The sequence below is a fragment of the Bombina bombina genome, chromosome 4 (genome assembly GCF_027579735.1).
Source record: "Bombina bombina isolate aBomBom1 chromosome 4, aBomBom1.pri, whole genome shotgun sequence".
Taxonomy (NCBI): Eukaryota; Metazoa; Chordata; class Amphibia; order Anura; family Bombinatoridae; genus Bombina; species Bombina bombina.
This window is the reverse complement of record NC_069502.1, coordinates 645270012-645289662: the sequence shown is the minus strand read 5'-3', so window position 1 is coordinate 645289662 and position 19651 is coordinate 645270012. Positions and strand designations below refer to the sequence as shown.

The window sequence follows — 19651 nt, the reverse complement described above, 5'->3', positions numbered from 1 at the left end:
TTCAAAAGATCTGTTTTGAATATCAGTATTATTGTAGATTTGGTTGATGTCCTCCTCGAGGTGTACCACTCTTTCTCCTAACTCTGATAGTTCTTTTTTAACCTCTCTTAGGCCATCTTTTATCATTTTTCCCACTTGTGAGATTAAAGTTGCAAAATCTGCCTTAGTAGGGAGGTTGTCAATGTCTGCTCTTGTAAGGGGTTCTTCTAACTGGGTGCCTTGAGCGTTAGGTCTAGTAGCTGGTGGCATGTCATCTGAATCTTGTGATGTGGGGGATTCTGGATCCGGAGTTTCCAGCACTTTGAAAAAGTTAAGTTTAGTTGTTGCGGCTGTCTGAGTTTTCGCTGGCTTGTCTGACTTTGATATCCTTTTAGATGTCATTTTTATATGATGTTCAGGGGATGAGTATCTCTCTCTGGGAGAAGCTTAAAGTGGTGTCCGGTGCCTGGGTGATGTGCTGCGTGTGGTGGTGCAGCGTTTTAAGCCTAGGCCTGCTCACGTGTGATAATGGCGGTGCTCCGCTATAGCAAGGTGCCCAGTGATCTGTGGGTTATGGTATGCAGGGCGAGTATGATTTCTCCTCAGTAAGTGCACATTTAGTAAGGTTATATTGCCTATATATGGAGGGGATAGTGGCATGAGATTAGGCATTGTTTAAAGTCTCTTCCCTCGTGGCAATATGTTAGGCCTGAGTATGGTGCTAGTGTGCCTTTGCTCTTTAAGGTGGTGCCGTAGCTCTTAGGGCTTAGTGTGTTTCTATATAGTATGTTATGCCATTGCGTTTAAACTTGTGTTGAAGTTTTCATACCTTTGGCTTTTCAGGAGTCGGTCGTTCACCAGTGTCTTTATGTTTTTACCGCATCTGTGCAGGCTTGTGATGTGCGTCATACACCTAGGCCGAAGTTAATATGCTGTCCGTTTTCATTTGCTGCATTGCGCAGCTTTCCGTTATTTTAGCTCGCCCGGGGTTTGATCATTGTGCTCCGGGTGAGTTCCGGTGTAAATATCTGTTGCTAGAATTCGGCTAGCACCTTTGCAGTGGTGAAGATGCTGCTTGGAAGCGTCTGGTATCACGGAGCTTTAGCTTTTTGCAGCCATACTGTGCGATGGCTGGCTCCGCCCCCCATTTTATTACATTTTTATTAATAATTTTTATTGGTGTTATTATGAATTTAACTGTACTTTAAAATGTAATTTTTATGTGCTTTTTTGACTCAAGTAACAGTTAACCAGAGTTCTGAAGTTGTATTAAAGGGACACAATACTCATATGCTATATCACTTAAAAGTGATGCAGCATAACTATAAAATGCTGACAGGAAAATATCACCTGAACATCTCTATGTAAAAAAAAGAAGATATTTTACCACAAAATCTCCTCAGCCCACCAGAGTAAGTGCTGTGTAATAAGCTATTTTTCACTTACTGTTGAGCTGCAGGTAAAAGAAAAAGGAAGACTTGAACAGCAGCCAATCAGCATCAGAAGTGCTGAGGTCATGAACTCTTTCTCTGTGATCTCATGAGATTTCACTTAAAGGGACATGAAACCCAACATTTTTCTTTCATGAATCAGATAGAGAATACAATTTTAAATACATTTCTAATTTACTTCTATTATTTAATTTGCTTCCTTCTTTTGTTATCCTTTGCTGAAATGTTTATCTAGGAAATCTCAGGTTCTATCTACTGATTGGGGCTGCATATATATATAACGATTGTCATTGGCTCATCCATGTGTTCAGTCAGCAACCAGAAGTACATTGCTGCTCATTCAACAAAGCATACCAAGAGAACAAAAAATTAATAATAGGCGTAAATTAGAAAGTTGCTTAAAATTGCATGCTCTATCTGAATCATGAAAGAAAAAGATTTGGTTTCATAACCCTTTAACTCTCATGAGATTTTTATAGTAAACTTCCTTAAACTGAATAGGGAAATAGCATAAGTGTACATGAGGCATGCTCCCTTGCAGGTCCCAGGACAGGCATACTGATTTGCTGCTTAAAGTCCTTTACAATGGGGTGTGAATACTTAGGACATTTTGAGGTAAAATATCTTAGCTAGAGATGTTCAGGTGATAGTTTCTAGTCAGTTTTTACAGCTATGCTGCATCACTTTCAAGTGTTTAAACATTTGGGTATCATGTACCTTTAATTATTCTAGCGTAAATCGTGATTGCACTGACGCATTCTCATTTACTTTCCATTTGTAATACGTCTGTATTTAACTTGTGGGCAAACGGCCACAGAAACTCATTATTGCTTGCATGCAAATGATAGCGCGCCACTCATAATCTAGCCACTTAATGGGAAATAAAACTATCATTGTTATAATATAAAACTAAATACAACCACTGGATTATTAAGTCAAATAACACTGGCCTTATTTCAATGCATCGCAGCTTCCATGCCTTATGTGGCATTTTAAAGGTTTTTCATATCCAAAACCATAACCATCCATTTGAAAAACCACAGTAAACCATTTTCAATAGTTTTCCAAGTCTTTTTTTGTTTTTGTTTATTAAAGGGACATAGTACTACTTTTCTTTAAAGGGACAGTCTACACCAGAATTTTTATTGTTTTAAAAGATAGATAATCCCTTTATTACTCATTTCCCAGCTTTGCATAACCAACACAGTTATATTAATATACTTTTTACCTCTGTGATTATCTTGTATCTAAGCCTCTGCAAACTGCCCCTTTATTTCAGTTCTTTTGACAGACTTGCAGTTTAGCCAATCAGTGCCTGCTCCCAGATAACTTCACGTGCACGAGCACAGTGTTATCTATATGAAATACGTGAACTAACACCCTCTAGTGTTGAAAAACTGTTAAAATGCATTCTGAAAAGAGGTGGCCTTCAAGGTCTAAGAAATTAGCATATGAACCTCCTAGGTTAAGCTTTCAACTAAGAATACCAAGAGAACAAAGCAAAGTTGGTGATAAAAGTAAACTGGAAAATTGTTTAAAATTACATGCTCTATCTGAATCATGAAAGTTTACTTTGGCCTAGACTGTCCCTTTAATGTATATGAAAGAGAAGCAGTAAAACCTTTGGGGGCCTGTCCAGGCGGCTTTCATGGAAGGCAGCAAAATTAGTAGTAGATTAATGTCAGCTGTAATTTAGCCAAATTTACGCTGTCCTTAGAGAGATTACATCTTAAATTTAATATAAATCTGTGCAGAAATTATTATTGTACAGATTGATGTGGCATTTTGGGGGATTATTCCTGCTTTACTAATCCAGACCATTGAGGCCTTCAGCAACATGCAAGTAATAGTGCCTTTAACATGTCCTATCTTATTGGCTTACTAGCACATCATGATATTGTGTCTAAGTGAACTACTTTTAACACTTATATTGTTTATTATGGAGTGATTTTGTTCAATGTCTTTTTGATTACTTTGAGCATAAGATAATTAAAAAAATTGGATACCCTTAAAGAGCATGTGGCCATAGAGAGTAGTGCCAGACACCTTGCTTGGTCAGGGTCTGCTAATACTTTACAGATAGGTATGCAACTGAATACAAAGTGGTCCCCGGTACCTCTGTTGGAGACACCTCAGACCAGTAAAGAATTTGGAGAGGGAGGGAGCAGTACTAGAGTTTTGATACTGCCTGAGAAAAGATTGCTCCTATGTGATCAAGTCCAGCATAACCCTGGAGCAGTGGAAATTACCCTACAAGAGCCTGCTAATTTCCTCCCAGTTCTTGGTGCCTGCAGTGGGTCGTTTTACCTCTTATTCGGATAGTTCAGCCTGCTTCCTGGGGTGAGGTCTGGTGTTTCTATGTCTATATGTAGAGGTATAATAGGGCTTTTTTATTTTATCCTATATATACTTATTAGATATCCTCGTGCTTAGGAGCTTTGTTAATTATTATTTAGGCAGGCAGGGCTGTTTTCAATCATCTTTAGAGAGAAATTAAAGCTCATTCTAACAGTGGGCTACCTCTTGTGATTAGGCACACTGTACATACTAGCCATTATGCTAAATTTACTACTGAAGTTACTATTAATTTTGACATAAGGGGCTGTTGTTAGTTTGTTTAGTACACAAATATGTTGGAGGTAATTTATACTTAGCCATTACTGTGGTATTGTTGGAATATTAGCTAAAATGACATACGCTTTTAAGATATACAGTGCTTATAGTACGTAAGTGTTATATCTAATATGTCATATTAAACTTGAGCTAAGGTATGGTTTTTTGTTGGCTACCAAACTTTGAGAGCCCCTAAGCTAAGTACGAAGGTGTTATAGCATTATGTGCAGCCCATAATGGTTTATTTACATATATTTTTCTTCTGCTAGTGTAAATACTTACGTTTATACATTCTCCTACAAGCTTTCCACTGAAGACTAGTATTAGTGTTAATTTTCTTGGTCCATGAGTGAGCACTTATTACTGCAATACTGCTAAGCGTATATACTACTCTTATATCTTGATAATATTTGTTAATATCTAGGTTATATATTAAATAGTTTCTATAACTGTTAAGCTATTATTTTATAAGGGTCCAAGAGTGACACGATAACTTTTTATAAAATAGAAAACAGAGGTTTTTATTGTGCCATTTTCTTTTGACATAATCAACGTTTAGCACTCCTGCTATACTAGGGGTTGCCAGGTATTGAACCTGACAGCCCAGTATTTTAGTAGGCTGTCCAGTAAAATCTTAAAATCCAACAAATTGTTTAAGTCCATGAATGTAATGCCTCTTATACCTCAATAGTTAAGGGGATCCCATCTCTACTGTTTACATGTCTTCCTGACAACCAAAGAAGTACAAATATTGATTTGTATTTTGGTGGCAACCAAGGGAAAAATCACTGCCTAGTTGTGAAAAACATACATGCAGGATCAAGTGTCCGGTAGAGTAATCTACAGATTGCCCAGTATTTTTATGATGGACAGCTGGCAACCCTATATACTAGCTACACTACTTGTACTCAGCTTACATGTAATATTTTCTCTTTCTGTTATAGATTATGGTTGGGAATGTAAATGCAGAATTATTTAATGGCAGATATGCCCTTTGTACCAAACTTGTATGTTACTATTTCTTTTTTGTACTGTAACTTGTGCAGAAGTATTTTATTGTGATTTGTATATTAATTCAATTAATATTAATTAATTTACATTTTAAATCAAACAGGAAATGCATTATTGTGTACAGCTTGGGACTCAGCTTCTCAATGGCTGACAAGGAAAAGTTGGTTTATTCAGTCAAGGAACAAACATTTTTACGAAAGTGATATTTAGCGCTCCACTAAATTTTATAACTGACATTTTTTTTTTATAATCTTTATTGTTTTTTACAGATGTACAGAAATAATTAAATTAATGGACAATCGCCATGAGTGAAAAACAAAAAGAAAAAGAGAAAGGGAGAGTTGGTACATAAATAAGAAATTATAAGAACCCTCATTTCCAAAAAATTATAACACATATTGAGTTCTTATATCACATTCTCAAAATTCAAATATATTTCGGCTTTGACAACAAATATTGAAAATAACCAGAGCTAAAATGTTGTACCATTGATTTACCAAACTTATACATAGATATCCATTATTATAACTGACATTTTTAATGTTTAAAAACTTAAAGGGATAGAAAAGACAAAATAAAACTTTCAGGGTTTAGATCAATCAAACAGTGTTAAAAACAATCTTTCTCCAACATAGGTGTGTCCGGTCCACGGCGTCATCCTTACTTGTGGGATATTCTCTTCCCCAACAGGAAATGGCAAAGAGCCCAGCAAAGCTGGTCACATGATCCCTCCTAGGCTCCGCCTACCCCAGTCATTCTCTTTGCCGTTGCACAGGCAACATCTCCACGGAGATGGTTAAGAGTTTTTTGGTGTTTAAATGTAGTTTATATCCTTCAATCAAGTGTTTGTTATTTAAAAATAGTGCTGGTATGTACTATTTACTCTGAAACAGAAAAGAGATGAAGATTTCTGTTTGTAAGAGGAAGATGATTTTAGCAAACGTTACTAAAATCGATTGCTGTTTCCACACAGGACTGTTGAGATGAAGTAACTTCAGTTGGGGGAAACAGTTGGCAGACTTTTCTGCTTGAGGTATGACTGGCCACATTTCTAACAAGACTTTGTAATGCTGGAAGGCTGTCATTTTCCCTATGGGCACCGGTAAGCCATTTTCTTAGATTAAGTAAAAGAATAAAGGGCTTCATAAGGGCTTAAAAAACTGGTAGACATTTTTCTGGGCTGAAACGATTACTTTGCTAAGCATATTTTTCAGATTATAACTCTTAATAGTTATTATAATCTTGGGGATTGTTTTAAAAAAACGGCAGGCACTGTATTGGACACCTTTTTCAGATGGGGGCCTTTTCTAGTCATAGGCAGAGCCTCATTTTCGCGCCACTAATGCGCAGTTGTTTTTGGAGAGCAAGGCATGCAGATGCATGTGTGAGGAGCTAAGAACCACTGAAAAAGCTTATAGAAGGCGTCATTTGGTATCGTATTCCCCTCTGGGCTTGGTTGGGTCTCAGCAAAGCAGATTCCTGGGACTGTATAGGGGTTAAATGTAAAAACGGCTCTGGTTCCGTTATTTTAAGGGTTAAAGCTTTCAAATTTGGTGTGCAATACTTTTAAGGCTTTAAGACACTGTGGTGAAATTTTGGTGAATTTTGAACATTTCCTTCATACTTTTTCACATATTCAGTAATAAAGTGTGTTCAGTTTAAAATTTAAAGTGACAGTAACGGTTTTATTTTAAAACGTTTTTTGTGCTTTGTTGACAAGTTTAAGCCTGTTTAACATGTCTGAACCATCAGATAAGCGATGTTCTATATGTATGAAAGCCAAGGTTTCTCCCCATTTAAATTTATGTGATGATTGTGCCATAGTGTCCAAACAAAGTAGGGACAATGATGCCACAGATAATGATATTGCCCAAGATGATTCCTCAAATGAGGGGAGTAAGCATGATACTGCATCATCCCCTTCTGTGTCTACACCAGTTTTGCCCACACAAGAGGCCCCTAGTACATCTAGTGCGCCAATACTTATTACCATGCAACAATTAACGGCTGTAATGGATAATTCTATTGCAAACATTTTATCCAAAATGCCTACTTATCAGAGAAAGCGCGATTGCTCTGTTTTAAACACTGAAGAGCAAGAGGACGCTGATGATAACTGTTCTGACATACCCTCACACCAATCTGAAGGGGCCAGGAGGGAGGTTTTGTCTGAGGGAGAAATTTCAGATTCAGGAAAAATTTCTCAACAAGTTGAACCTGATGTTGTAACATTTAAATTTAAATTAGAACATCTCCGCGCACTGCTTAAGGAGGTATTATCTACTCTGGATGATTGTGACAATTTGGTCATTCCAGAGAAATTATGTAAGATGGACAAGTTCCTAGAGGTTCCGGTGCCCCCCGATGCTTTTCCTATACCCAAGCGGGTGGCGGACATAGTAAATAAGGAGTGGGAAAGGCCCGGCATACCTTTTGTTCCTCCCCCTATATTTAAAAAATTATTTCCTATAGTCGACCCCAGAAAGGACTTATGGCAGACAGTCCCCAAGGTCGAGGGGGCGGTTTCTACTCTAAACAAACGCACTACTATTCCTATAGAAGATAGTTGTGCTTTCAAAGATCCTATGGATAAAAAATTAGAGGGTTTGCTTAAAAAGATGTTTGTTCAGCAAGGTTACCTTCTACAACCAATTTCATGCATTGTTCCTGTCACTACGGCAGCGTGTTTCTGGTTCGAAGAACTAGAAAAGTCGCTCAATAAAGAATCTTCGTATGAGGAGGTTATGGACAGAGTTCATGCACTTAAATTGGCTAACTCTTTTAATTTAGATGCCGCTTTGCAATTAGCTAGATTAGCGGCGAAAAATTCAGGGTTTACTATCGTGGCGCGCAGAGCGCTTTGGCTAAAGTCTTGGTCAGCGGATGTGTCTTCCAAGACAAAATTGCTTAACATCCCTTTCAAGGGTAAAACACTGTTTGGTCCTGATTTGAAAGAGATTATTTCAGACATCACCGGGGGAAAGGGCCACGCCCTCCCTCAGGATAGGTCTTTTAAGGCTAAAAATAAGCCTAATTTTCGTCCCTTTCGCAGAAACGGACCAGCCTCTAATTCTACATCCTCTAAGCAAGAGGGTAATACTTCACAACCCAAACCAGCCTGGAGACCGATGCAAGGCTGGAACAAGGGTAAGCAGGCCAAGAAGCCTGCCACTGCTACCAAAACAGCATGAAGGGATGGCCCCCGATCCGGGACCGGATCTGGTGGGGGGCAGACTTTCTCTCTTTGCTCAGGCTTGGGCAAGAGATGTTCAGGATCCTTGGGCACTAGAAATAGTTTCTCAAGGTTATCTCCTAGAATTCAAGGAACTACCCCCAAGGGGAAGGTTCCACAGGTCTCAATTATCTTCAAACCAAATAAAAAGACAGGCATTCTTACATTGTGTAGAAGACCTGTTAAAGATGGGAGTAATTCATCCAGTTCCAATAGGAGAACAAGGGATGGGGTTTTACTCCAACCTGTTCATAGTTCCCAAAAAAGAGGGAACATTCAGACCAATTTTAGATCTCAAGATCCTAAACAAATTTCTCAGGGTTCCATCGTTCAAAATGGAAACCATTCGAACGATCCTTCCCACCATCCAGGAAGGTCAATTTATGACCACGGTGGATTTAAAGGATGCGTACTTACATATTCCTATCCACAAGGAACATCATCAGTTCCTAAGGTTCGCTTTTCTGGACAAGCATTACCAGTTTGTGGCACTTCCATTCGGATTAGCCACTGCTCCGAGAATTTTCACAAAGGTACTAGGGTCCCTTCTAGCGGTTCTAAGGCCAAGGGGCATTGCAGTAGTACCTTACTTGGACGACATCCTGATTCAAGCGTCGTCTCTGTCAAAAGCAAAGGCTCATACGGACATCGTCCTAGCCTTTCTCAGATCTCACGGATGGAAAGTGAACAAGGAAAAAAGTTCTCTGTCCCCGTCAACAAGAGTTCCCTTCTTGGGAACAATAATAGATTCCTTAGAAATGAGGATTTTTCTGACAGAGGTCAGAAAATCAAAAATTCTAAGCTCTTGTCAAGTACTTCATTCTGTTCTTCGTCCTTCCATAGCGCAGTGCATGGAAGTAATAGGATTGATGGTTGCAGCAATGGACATAGTTCCTTTTGCACAAATTCATCTAAGACCATTACAACTGTGCATGCTCAGACAGTGGAATGGGGATTATACAGACTTGTCTCCGACGATTCAAGTAGATCAAAGGACCAGAGATTCACTCCGTTGGTGGCTGATCCTGGACAACCTGTCACAGGGAATGAGCTTCCGCAGACCAGAGTGGGTCATTGTCACGACCGACGCCAGTCTGGTGGGCTGGGGCGCGGTCTGGGAACCCCTGAAAGCTCAGGGTCTATGGTCTCGGGAAGAATCTCTTCTCCCGATAAACATTCTGGAACTGAGAGCGATATTCAATGCTCTCAAAGCTTGGCCTCAACTAGCAAAGGCCAAATTCATAAGGTTTCAATCAGACAACATGACGACTGTTGCATATATCAACCATCAGGGGGGAACAAGAAGTTCCCTGGCGATGGAGGAAGTGACCAAGATAATTCAATGGGCGGAGGATCACTCCTGCCACTTGTCTGCAATCCACATCCCAGGAGTGGAAAATTGGGAAGCGGATTTTCTGAGTCGTCAGACATTCCATCCGGGGGAGTGGGAACTCCATCCGGAAATCTTTGCCCAAATAACTCAATTATGGGGCATTCCAGACATGGATCTGATGGCCTCTCGTCAGAACTTCAAGGTTCCTTGCTACGGGTCCAGATCCAGGGATCCCAAGGCGACTCTAGTAGATGCATTAGTAGCACCTTGGACCTTCAACCTAGCTTATGTATTCCCACCGTTTCCTCTCATTCCCAGGCTGGTAGCCAGGATCAATCAGGAGAGGGCTTCGGTGATCTTGATAGCTCCTGCGTGGCCACGCAGGACTTGGTATGCAGACCTGGTGAATATGTCATCGGCTCCACCATGGAAGCTACCTTTGAGACAGGACCTTCTTGTTCAAGGTCCATTCGAACATCCGAATCTGGTTTCCCTCCAACTGACGGCTTGGAGATTGAACGCTTGATTTTATCAAAGCGTGGGTTTTCAGATTCTGTAATAGATACTCTGATTCAGGCTAGAAAGCCTGTAACTAGAAAAATTTACCATAAAATATGGAAAAAATATATCTGTTGGTGTGAATCTAAAGGATTCCCATGGAACAAGATAAAAATTCCTAAGATTCTATCCTTTCTACAAGAAGGTTTGGAGAAAGGATTATCTGCAAGTTCTCTGAAGGGACAGATCTCTGCTTTATCTGTTTTACTTCACAAAAGGCTGGCAGCTGTGCCAGACGTTCAAGCGTTTGTTCAGGCTCTGGTTAGAATCAAGCCTGTTTACAGACCTTTGACTCCTCCCTGGAGTCTAAATCTAGTTATTTCAGTTCTTCAAGGGGTTCCGTTTGAACCCTTACATTCTGTAGATATTAAGTTATTATCTTGGAAAGTTTTGTTTTTGGTTGCAATCTCTTCTGCTAGAAGAGTTTCAGAGTTATATGCTCTGCAGTGTTCTCCGCCCTATCTGGTGTTCCATGCAGATAAGGTGGTTTTGCGTACTAAGCCTGGTTTTCTTCCGAAAGTTGTTTCCAACAAAAATATTAACCAGGAGATAGTTGTACCTTCTTTGTGTCCGAATCCAGTTTCAAAGAAGGAACGTTTGTTACACAATTTGGACGTAGTCCGTGCTCTAAAATTCTATTTAGAGGCTACTAAAGATTTCAGACAAACATCTTCTTTGTTTGTTGTTTATTCTGGTAAAAGGAGAGGTCAAAAAGCAACTTCTACCTCTCTTTCTTTTTGGCTTAAAAGCATTATCCGATTGGCTTATGAGACTGCCGGACGGCAGCCTCCTGAAAGAATCACAGCTCACTCCACTAGGGCTGTGGCTTCCACATGGGCCTTCAAGAACGAGGCTTCTGTTGACCAGATATGTAAGGCAGCGACTTGGTCTTCACTGCACACTTTTGCCAAATTTTACAAATTTGATACTTTTGCTTCTTCGGAGGCTATTTTTGGGAGAAAGGTTTTGCAAGCCGTGTTAGCGCTTTGGCTAAAGTCTTGGTCAGCGGATGTGTCTTCCAAGACAAAATTGCTTAACATCCCTTTCAAGGGTAAAACACTGTTTGGTCCTGATTTGAAAGAGATTATTTCAGACATCACCGGGGGAAAGGGCCACGCCCTCCCTCAGGATAGGTCTTTTAAGGCTAAAAATAAGCCTAATTTTCGTCCCTTTCGCAGAAACGGACCAGCCTCTAATTCTACATCCTCTAAGCAAGAGGGTAATACTTCACAACCCAAACCAGCCTGGAGACCGATGCAAGGCTGGAACAAGGGTAAGCAGGCCAAGAAGCCTGCCACTGCTACCAAAACAGCATGAAGGGATGGCCCCCGATCCGGGACCGGATCTGGTGGGGGGCAGACTTTCTCTCTTTGCTCAGGCTTGGGCAAGAGATGTTCAGGATCCTTGGGCACTAGAAATAGTTTCTCAAGGTTATCTCCTAGAATTCAAGGAACTACCCCCAAGGGGAAGGTTCCACAGGTCTCAATTATCTTCAAACCAAATAAAAAGACAGGCATTCTTACATTGTGTAGAAGACCTGTTAAAGATGGGAGTAATTCATCCAGTTCCAATAGGAGAACAAGGGATGGGGTTTTACTCCAACCTGTTCATAGTTCCCAAAAAAGAGGGAACATTCAGACCAATTTTAGATCTCAAGATCCTAAACAAATTTCTCAGGGTTCCATCGTTCAAAATGGAAACCATTTGAACGATCCTTCCCACCATCCAGGAAGGTCAATTTATGACCACGGTGGATTTAAAGGATGCGTACCTACATATTCCTATCCACAAGGAACATCATCAGTTCCTAAGGTTCGCTTTTCTGGACAAGCATTACCAGTTTGTGGCACTTCCATTCGGATTAGCCACTGCTCCGAGAATTTTCACAAAGGTACTAGGGTCCCTTCTAGCGGTTCTAAGGCCAAGGGGCATTGCAGTAGTACCTTACTTGGACGACATCCTGATTCAAGCGTCGTCTCTGTCAAAAGCAAAGGCTCATACGGACATCGTCCTAGCCTTTCTCAGATCTCACGGATGGAAAGTGAACAAGGAAAAAAGTTCTCTGTCCCCGTCAACAAGAGTTCCCTTCTTGGGAACAATAATAGATTCCTTAGAAATGAGGATTTTTCTGACAGAGGTCAGAAAATCAAAAATTCTAAGCTCTTGTCAAGTACTTCATTCTGTTCTTCGTCCTTCCATAGCGCAGTGCATGGAAGTAATAGGATTGATGGTTGCAGCAATGGACATAGTTCCTTTTGCACAAATTCATCTAAGACCATTACAACTGTGCATGCTCAGACAGTGGAATGGGGATTATACAGACTTGTCTCCGACGATTCAAGTAGATCAAAGGACCAGAGATTCACTCCGTTGGTGGCTGATCCTGGACAACCTGTCACAGGGAATGAGCTTCCGCAGACCAGAGTGGGTCATTGTCACGACCGACGCCAGTCTGGTGGGCTGGGGCGCGGTCTGGGAACCCCTGAAAGCTCAGGGTCTATGGTCTCGGGAAGAATCTCTTCTCCCGATAAACATTCTGGAACTGAGAGCGATATTCAATGCTCTCAAAGCTTGGCCTCAACTAGCAAAGGCCAAATTCATAAGGTTTCAATCAGACAACATGACGACTGTTGCATATATCAACCATCAGGGGGGAACAAGAAGTTCCCTGGCGATGGAGGAAGTGACCAAGATAATTCAATGGGCGGAGGATCACTCCTGCCACTTGTCTGCAATCCACATCCCAGGAGTGGAAAATTGGGAAGCGGATTTTCTGAGTCGTCAGACATTCCATCCGGGGGAGTGGGAACTCCATCCGGAAATCTTTGCCCAAATAACTCAATTATGGGGCATTCCAGACATGGATCTGATGGCCTCTCGTCAGAACTTCAAGGTTCCTTGCTACGGGTCCAGATCCAGGGATCCCAAGGCGACTCTAGTAGATGCATTACATTAGTAGCACCTTGGACCTTCAACCTAGCTTATGTATTCCCACCGTTTCCTCTCATTCCCAGGCTGGTAGCCAGGATCAATCAGGAGAGGGCTTCGGTGATCTTGATAGCTCCTGCGTGGCCACGCAGGACTTGGTATGCAGACCTGGGGAATATGTCATCGGCTCCACCATGGAAGCTACCTTTGAGACAGGACCTTCTTGTTCAAGGTCCATTCGAACATCCGAATCTGGTTTCCCTCCAACTGACGGCTTGGAGATTGAACGCTTGATTTTATCAAAGCGTGGGTTTTCAGATTCTGTAATAGATACTCTGATTCAGGCTAGAAAGCCTGTAACTAGAAAAATTTACCATAAAATATGGAAAAAATATATCTGTTGGTGTGAATCTAAAGGATTCCCATGGAACAAGATAAAAATTCCTAAGATTCTATCCTTTCTACAAGAAGGTTTGGAGAAAGGATTATCTGCAAGTTCTCTGAAGGGACAGATCTCTGCTTTATCTGTTTTACTTCACAAAAGGCTGGCAGCTGTGCCAGACGTTCAAGCGTTTGTTCAGGCTCTGGTTAGAATCAAGCCTGTTTACAGACCTTTGACTCCTCCCTGGAGTCTAAATCTAGTTATTTCAGTTCTTCAAGGGGTTCCGTTTGAACCCTTACATTCTGTAGATATTAAGTTATTATCTTGGAAAGTTTTGTTTTTGGTTGCAATCTCTTCTGCTAGAAGAGTTTCAGAGTTATATGCTCTGCAGTGTTCTCCGCCCTATCTGGTGTTCCATGCAGATAAGGTGGTTTTGCGTACTAAGCCTGGTTTTCTTCCGAAAGTTGTTTCCAACAAAAATATTAACCAGGAGATAGTTGTACCTTCTTTGTGTCCGAATCCAGTTTCAAAGAAGGAACGTTTGTTACACAATTTGGACGTAGTCCGTGCTCTAAAATTCTATTTAGAGGCTACTAAAGATTTCAGACAAACATCTTCTTTGTTTGTTGTTTATTCTGGTAAAAGGAGAGGTCAAAAAGCAACTTCTACCTCTCTTTCTTTTTGGCTTAAAAGCATTATCCGATTGGCTTATGAGACTGCCGGACGGCAGCCTCCTGAAAGAATCACAGCTCACTCCACTAGGGCTGTGGCTTCCACATGGGCCTTCAAGAACGAGGCTTCTGTTGACCAGATATGTAAGGCAGCGACTTGGTCTTCACTGCACACTTTTGCCAAATTTTACAAATTTGATACTTTTGCTTCTTCGGAGGCTATTTTTGGGAGAAAGGTTTTGCAAGCCGTGGTGCCTTCCATTTAGGTGACCTGATTTGCTCCCTCCCTTCATCCGTGTCCTAAAGCTTTGGTATTGGTTCCCACAAGTAAGGATGACGCCGTGGACCGGACACACCTATGTTGGAGAAAACAGAATTTATGCTTACCTGATAAATTACTTTCTCCAACGGTGTGTCCGGTCCACGGCCCGCCCTGGTTTTTTTAATCAGGTCTGATGAATTTTTTTCTCTAACTACAGTCACCACGGTATCATATGGTTTCTCCTATGCATATTTCCTCCTGTACGTCGGTCGAATGACTGGGGTAGGCGGAGCCTAGGAGGGATCATGTGACCAGCTTTGCTGGGCTCTTTGCCATTTCCTGTTGGGGAAGAGAATATCCCACAAGTAAGGATGACGCCGTGGACCGGACACACCGTTGGAGAAAGTAATTTATCAGGTAAGCATAAATTCTGTTTTTGCAGCTCACTTCTATGTAGGTGTAATAAAGGCACTGAGGTCAAAATCTTGAAATCTCTCATATGCTATGTTGTGTTGTGTTGTGTTGATCAGTAACTTGAGTTAAACACAGGAATAACAAAGTGCAAATTGAAACGGATGTGAAATACTCTTTTGGTTGAGCAGAATCAGCTGTGTGTGAACCCTGTATCTGATATAAATTGCCCAAATTAAAAATAAAAAAAATATTAGTTTTCTTTTAGCCCTTAGTGACCAGACAATTTTTCAATTTTCATACCCTTAAAGGGACACTGAACCCAACTTTTTTTTTCTTTCGTGATTCAGATAGCGCATGCAATTTTAAGCAACTTTAGAATTTACTCCTTTTCTCATTTATTCTTCCTTCTCTTGGTATCTTTATTTGAAAAGCAAGAATGTAAGTTTAGATGCCGGTCCATTTTTTGTGAACAACCTGGGTTGTTCTTGCTGATTGGTGGATAAATTCACCCACCATTAAACAAGTGCTGTCCAGGTCTTAACCAAAAATTGGCTGGCTCCTTAGCTTAAATGCCTTCTTTTTCAAATAAAGATAGCAAAAGAACAAAGAATTTTTTTTAATAGGAGTAAAGTAGAAAGTTGCTTAAAATTGCATGCTCTATCTGAATCACCAAAGATAAAATTTGGGTTCAGTGTCCCTTTAAGGACCAGGGCTATTTTTACATTTCTGTGGTGTTTGTATTTAGCTGTAATTTTCCTCTTACTCATTTACTGTACCCACACATATTATATACAGTTTTTCTCACCATTAAATGGACTTTCTAAAGATACAATTATTTTCATAATATCTTATAATTTGCTATAAACATTGCTTAATAGTTTCTAAATTTTGTCCTGAGTTTAGAAATACCCAATGTTTACATGTTCTTTGCTTTTTTGCAAGTTATAGGCCAATAAGTAAAATTAGCACTTTGCTATTTCCAAACCTGAATAACTCTTCACATATATATATATATATATATATATATATATATATATTAATATTTTTAGTAGACAACCCAAAGTATTGATCTAGGCCCATTTTGATATATTTCATGCCACCATTTCACCGCCAAATGCGATCAAATAAAAAAAATTGTTAACTTTTTCATTAACTTTTTCACAAACTTTAGCTTTCTCACTAAAATTATTTACAAACAGCTTGTGCAATTATGGCACAAATGGTTGTAAATGCTTCTCTGGGATCCCCTTTGTTCAGAAATAGCAGACATATATGGCTTTGGTGTTGCTTTTTGGTAATTAGAAGGCCGCTAAATGCCGCTGCGCACCACACTTGTATTATGCCCAGGTAATTAGGTAGCTTGTAGGGTTAATTTTAGCTTTAGTGTAGAGATCAGCCTCCCACCTGACACATCCCACCCCTGATCCAGTCTGCCAGTACTAAAATACAAGGCTTTTTATATATATGTACATATATAATGCAGTGTTGGATCCCCCCTTAGTCCCCTACCCTCCCCCTCTACCTATTTTGTTGCCATCTTGGGTACTGGTAGCTGTCTGCCAGTACCCAGTTTGCTTAAAAAAAAAAAAGTTTTTGTTTTTTTTTAAATTTCAAACTCAATTTTCTGTAGTGTAGCTGCCCCCATTCAATACCCTCCCCCTCCATATTACCTTTTCCAACATTTATTCCCCCATCCCTCTCCCTCTCCCTCCTTCCCATACTTTGTGACTGATTCTCATCTGCGCGCTACCGCCCCGCCCTGTGCGCTTCGGCTCACTCGTGCGCATTGCATGGACAGGATCCGGCATTACCTCTAACGATGGGCCGCCCACCCGCCTCCCTACTTTGGCTCCCACCCACCAACGATCGGCACCATCGCTGGCCGATGCAGAGAGGGCCACAGAGTTGCTCTCTCTCTGCATCAGATGCTTAAAAATAGTTATTGCAGGATGCCTCAATATCGAGGCATCACTGCAATAACCTGAAAGCAGTGCTTCTATCCCCTGAGGACGTGTCAGGCATGTCCTTGGTCATTAACTGACACCCTTCAAAGGGTTAAAGAGAAAAAAATAAAAAAAACATGGGGTTGGGAGGAGCTCTGTCTTGTAGATTTAACCAGAGGGGAGGCCCACCACCTACAACTTTGAAAATTCCTGGCATATATGCTATAACATAGCAGATTTACTGTTTACCTTAGACTGCTATCAGAGCACACCTGTAATATCCTCCTTACAATATCCTTCTCCCTCCTTCCCATACATTGTGACTGATTCTCACCCACGTGCTACATACATCCGAAAGTCCCTCCAACGATGGGCAAGCAACAGCGCTAGAATTCACTTTTATATAAATACAGCAGTGTGTGTCCCTCATATTGGCTGCACCACATGCCTGTCAAAGATTAGAAAAAGCACACCTCCCAAATTTGTGATTGGGCATCAGGTACTCAGGAGGTTGATGGGGGCCTGTCACCATTTTTTGGGTGGAGCTGTGTTTGGAGGGATCGGATCATGGGTGGTTAGTGGGTGGAATTGTGGGTGTGTCTGGTTGGTCAATGGGTGTGTCTAGGCAGTCTGTGGGCGTGTTTGGTTTCTCCATGGGTGGAGCTAAGGGACTTTCAGCAAATAGGGTCATATGACTGTCTCTAAGAGGCAAATTGGCAGAGCTCAGAATCAGGGACTGCCCCTCTCAGATAGGGACAGTTTGGAGGTCTGAAAAAAGAATCTCAGGGAGAGACAACTGGGGGTGATTAAAAAAGAACTATACAAATGTAAATGTATTATTTCAATACTTTGTTGTGTTGCATGTTACTGTGCTACATGTAATTAACTATACTTTAACTTTAAAATGCTACAAAGATTAAATATTCAATTTTCTATCACTTGAGTGGGCTAGTAACTTTTTCCCTTGACTAGTAAACCATAGTGATGCTTTTCAACCCTTGTATTTCAGTAGTTTATTCACTAACAAACCTATGCTGTTCTCTGATTCTTTAGAAAATATATTTAGTCAGTTTTGCAAAACCTGGATTTGTGGAGCTGCCACCAGTGTCATTGGATGTTAGTACTGAGATAACCTTATCGTTCAGCACTAAAAATGAATCAGGAATCATACTTTTTGGAAATGGTGGGAATTTGACTCCTCCAAGAAGGAAGCGTCGACAGAGTGGACAGGTATGATAATACATTCTCTGTATTTCATAAAATAATCTATTTTTAAAGGAACAGTCTACTTGATTTTATTGTTTTAAAAGATAGATAATGCCTTAACTACTTATTTCCAAGCTTTGCATAACCAAGATTGTTTAATTAATATACTTTATAACCTCTCAGTTTTCAGTTTGCCTGTTTCAAATCCCTTGCAGATCGCCTCTTATCTTGGTGCTTTTTATTAGCTTTTTAAATCTTGCACAACAGCCAGACAGTGCTAGTTCATGTGCGCCCTATAGATCATATGGCAAGAACCAGCACTGATTTACTAAAATTTAAAAATCACTGAGATAAGGGGCAGTACGCAGTGGCTCAGGTAATCATAGAGATAAAATGGATATTAATATAATAGTGTTGGTTATGCAATACTATGGAATGGGTAATAAAGGGAAATCTATCTTTAAAAACAATAACAATTTTCGAGTAGTCTGTCCCTTTAACCATGTTTTTATCTTAAAGAAACGATCAGTTAAACAAATAATTCATTACAAATATGTTGTTTTTTTACTTGTTGGTTTAATATTGTATCCATTCTTTACTAACTATTCAGTTCAGCTTTGCCATCTTACTCTACTAATTCATAACAGGAAACTCCGGAGTAACAGTATATTTCCTGTTTCACAATTTTCTACTAATATAACTTTATAATGGAACAATTTATTGCAGATAAAACATACACTTTCCAAATGCATTTGAAGGGGGTGCCCATTTGTATCTTCTTGTATTCTCTATCAAACAGTGGGTAATCTTACAACACACTTGTAGTGAGTAACAGGAACCTAAAGGTCACAATAGAGGTCATTGCGGGAAGACCTTATATTGACTAATGATGCACTTAAAGGGATAATAACCCCAATTTTTTTCTTTCATGATTCAGATAGAACATGCAATTTTAAGCAACTTTCTAATTTACTCCTATTATCATTTTTTTTCGTTCTCTTGCTATCTTTATTTAAAAAGCAGGAATATAAAGCTTAGGAGTTGGCCCATTTTAGGTCCAGCACCCTGGATAGCACTTGCTTATTGGTGGCTACATTTAGCCACCAATAAGCAAGTGTAACCCAAGTTCTGAACCAAAAATTGGCCAGCTCCTAAGCGTGACATACCTGCTTTTAAATAAAGATAGCAAGAGAACAAAGAAAATTATTAATAGGAGTAAATAAGAAAGTTGCTTAAAATTGCACGTTCTATCTGAATCATGAAAGAAAAATATTGGGTTGAGTGTCCCTTTAATGACACTCACATTTTATTTTAATTTTATTTTATTGTATTCTACAGTATATGAATTACACCATGTGGTAATTTGCATTATTTTTGCTATATTTAAGCAAAATATAATGTATGTCATAAATGTACACAACTTAGACAATCTTGCAGGATTTCCTAGATCTGAATGACTTAAAGGGATACAATAATATTTTTTTTTATTTATTTAACTTACGATAGGATATACTGTATTAAAGTGTGGTAAATTTTTTTGTTTATTAAACATTCCTTTTGCCAAATAATTCAAATTTTTCTTGTAAATTTTTTTTGATTCTGCTCCTATAATAGCAGTTGATGCTTAGCTATCAGTTGTGCACAAACATACATTTCCTGAAAGCATCA

General features: G+C 39.9%; 1 protein-coding gene across 6 annotated transcripts in view; it reads left to right on the top strand.

Moving 5' to 3' along the window:
• Nucleotides 1–19651, top strand: part of LAMA2 (laminin subunit alpha 2) — a 1406020-nt gene that overhangs the window by 1299255 nt on the left and 87114 nt on the right. For all 6 annotated transcript variants that reach the window (XM_053710700.1, XM_053710701.1, XM_053710696.1 and 3 more), the window contains one exon: nucleotides 17831–18007. In XM_053710700.1, the coding sequence (XP_053566675.1) occupies nucleotides 17831–18007 (177 nt within the window). The remainder of the gene's footprint in view (nucleotides 1–17830; nucleotides 18008–19651) is intronic.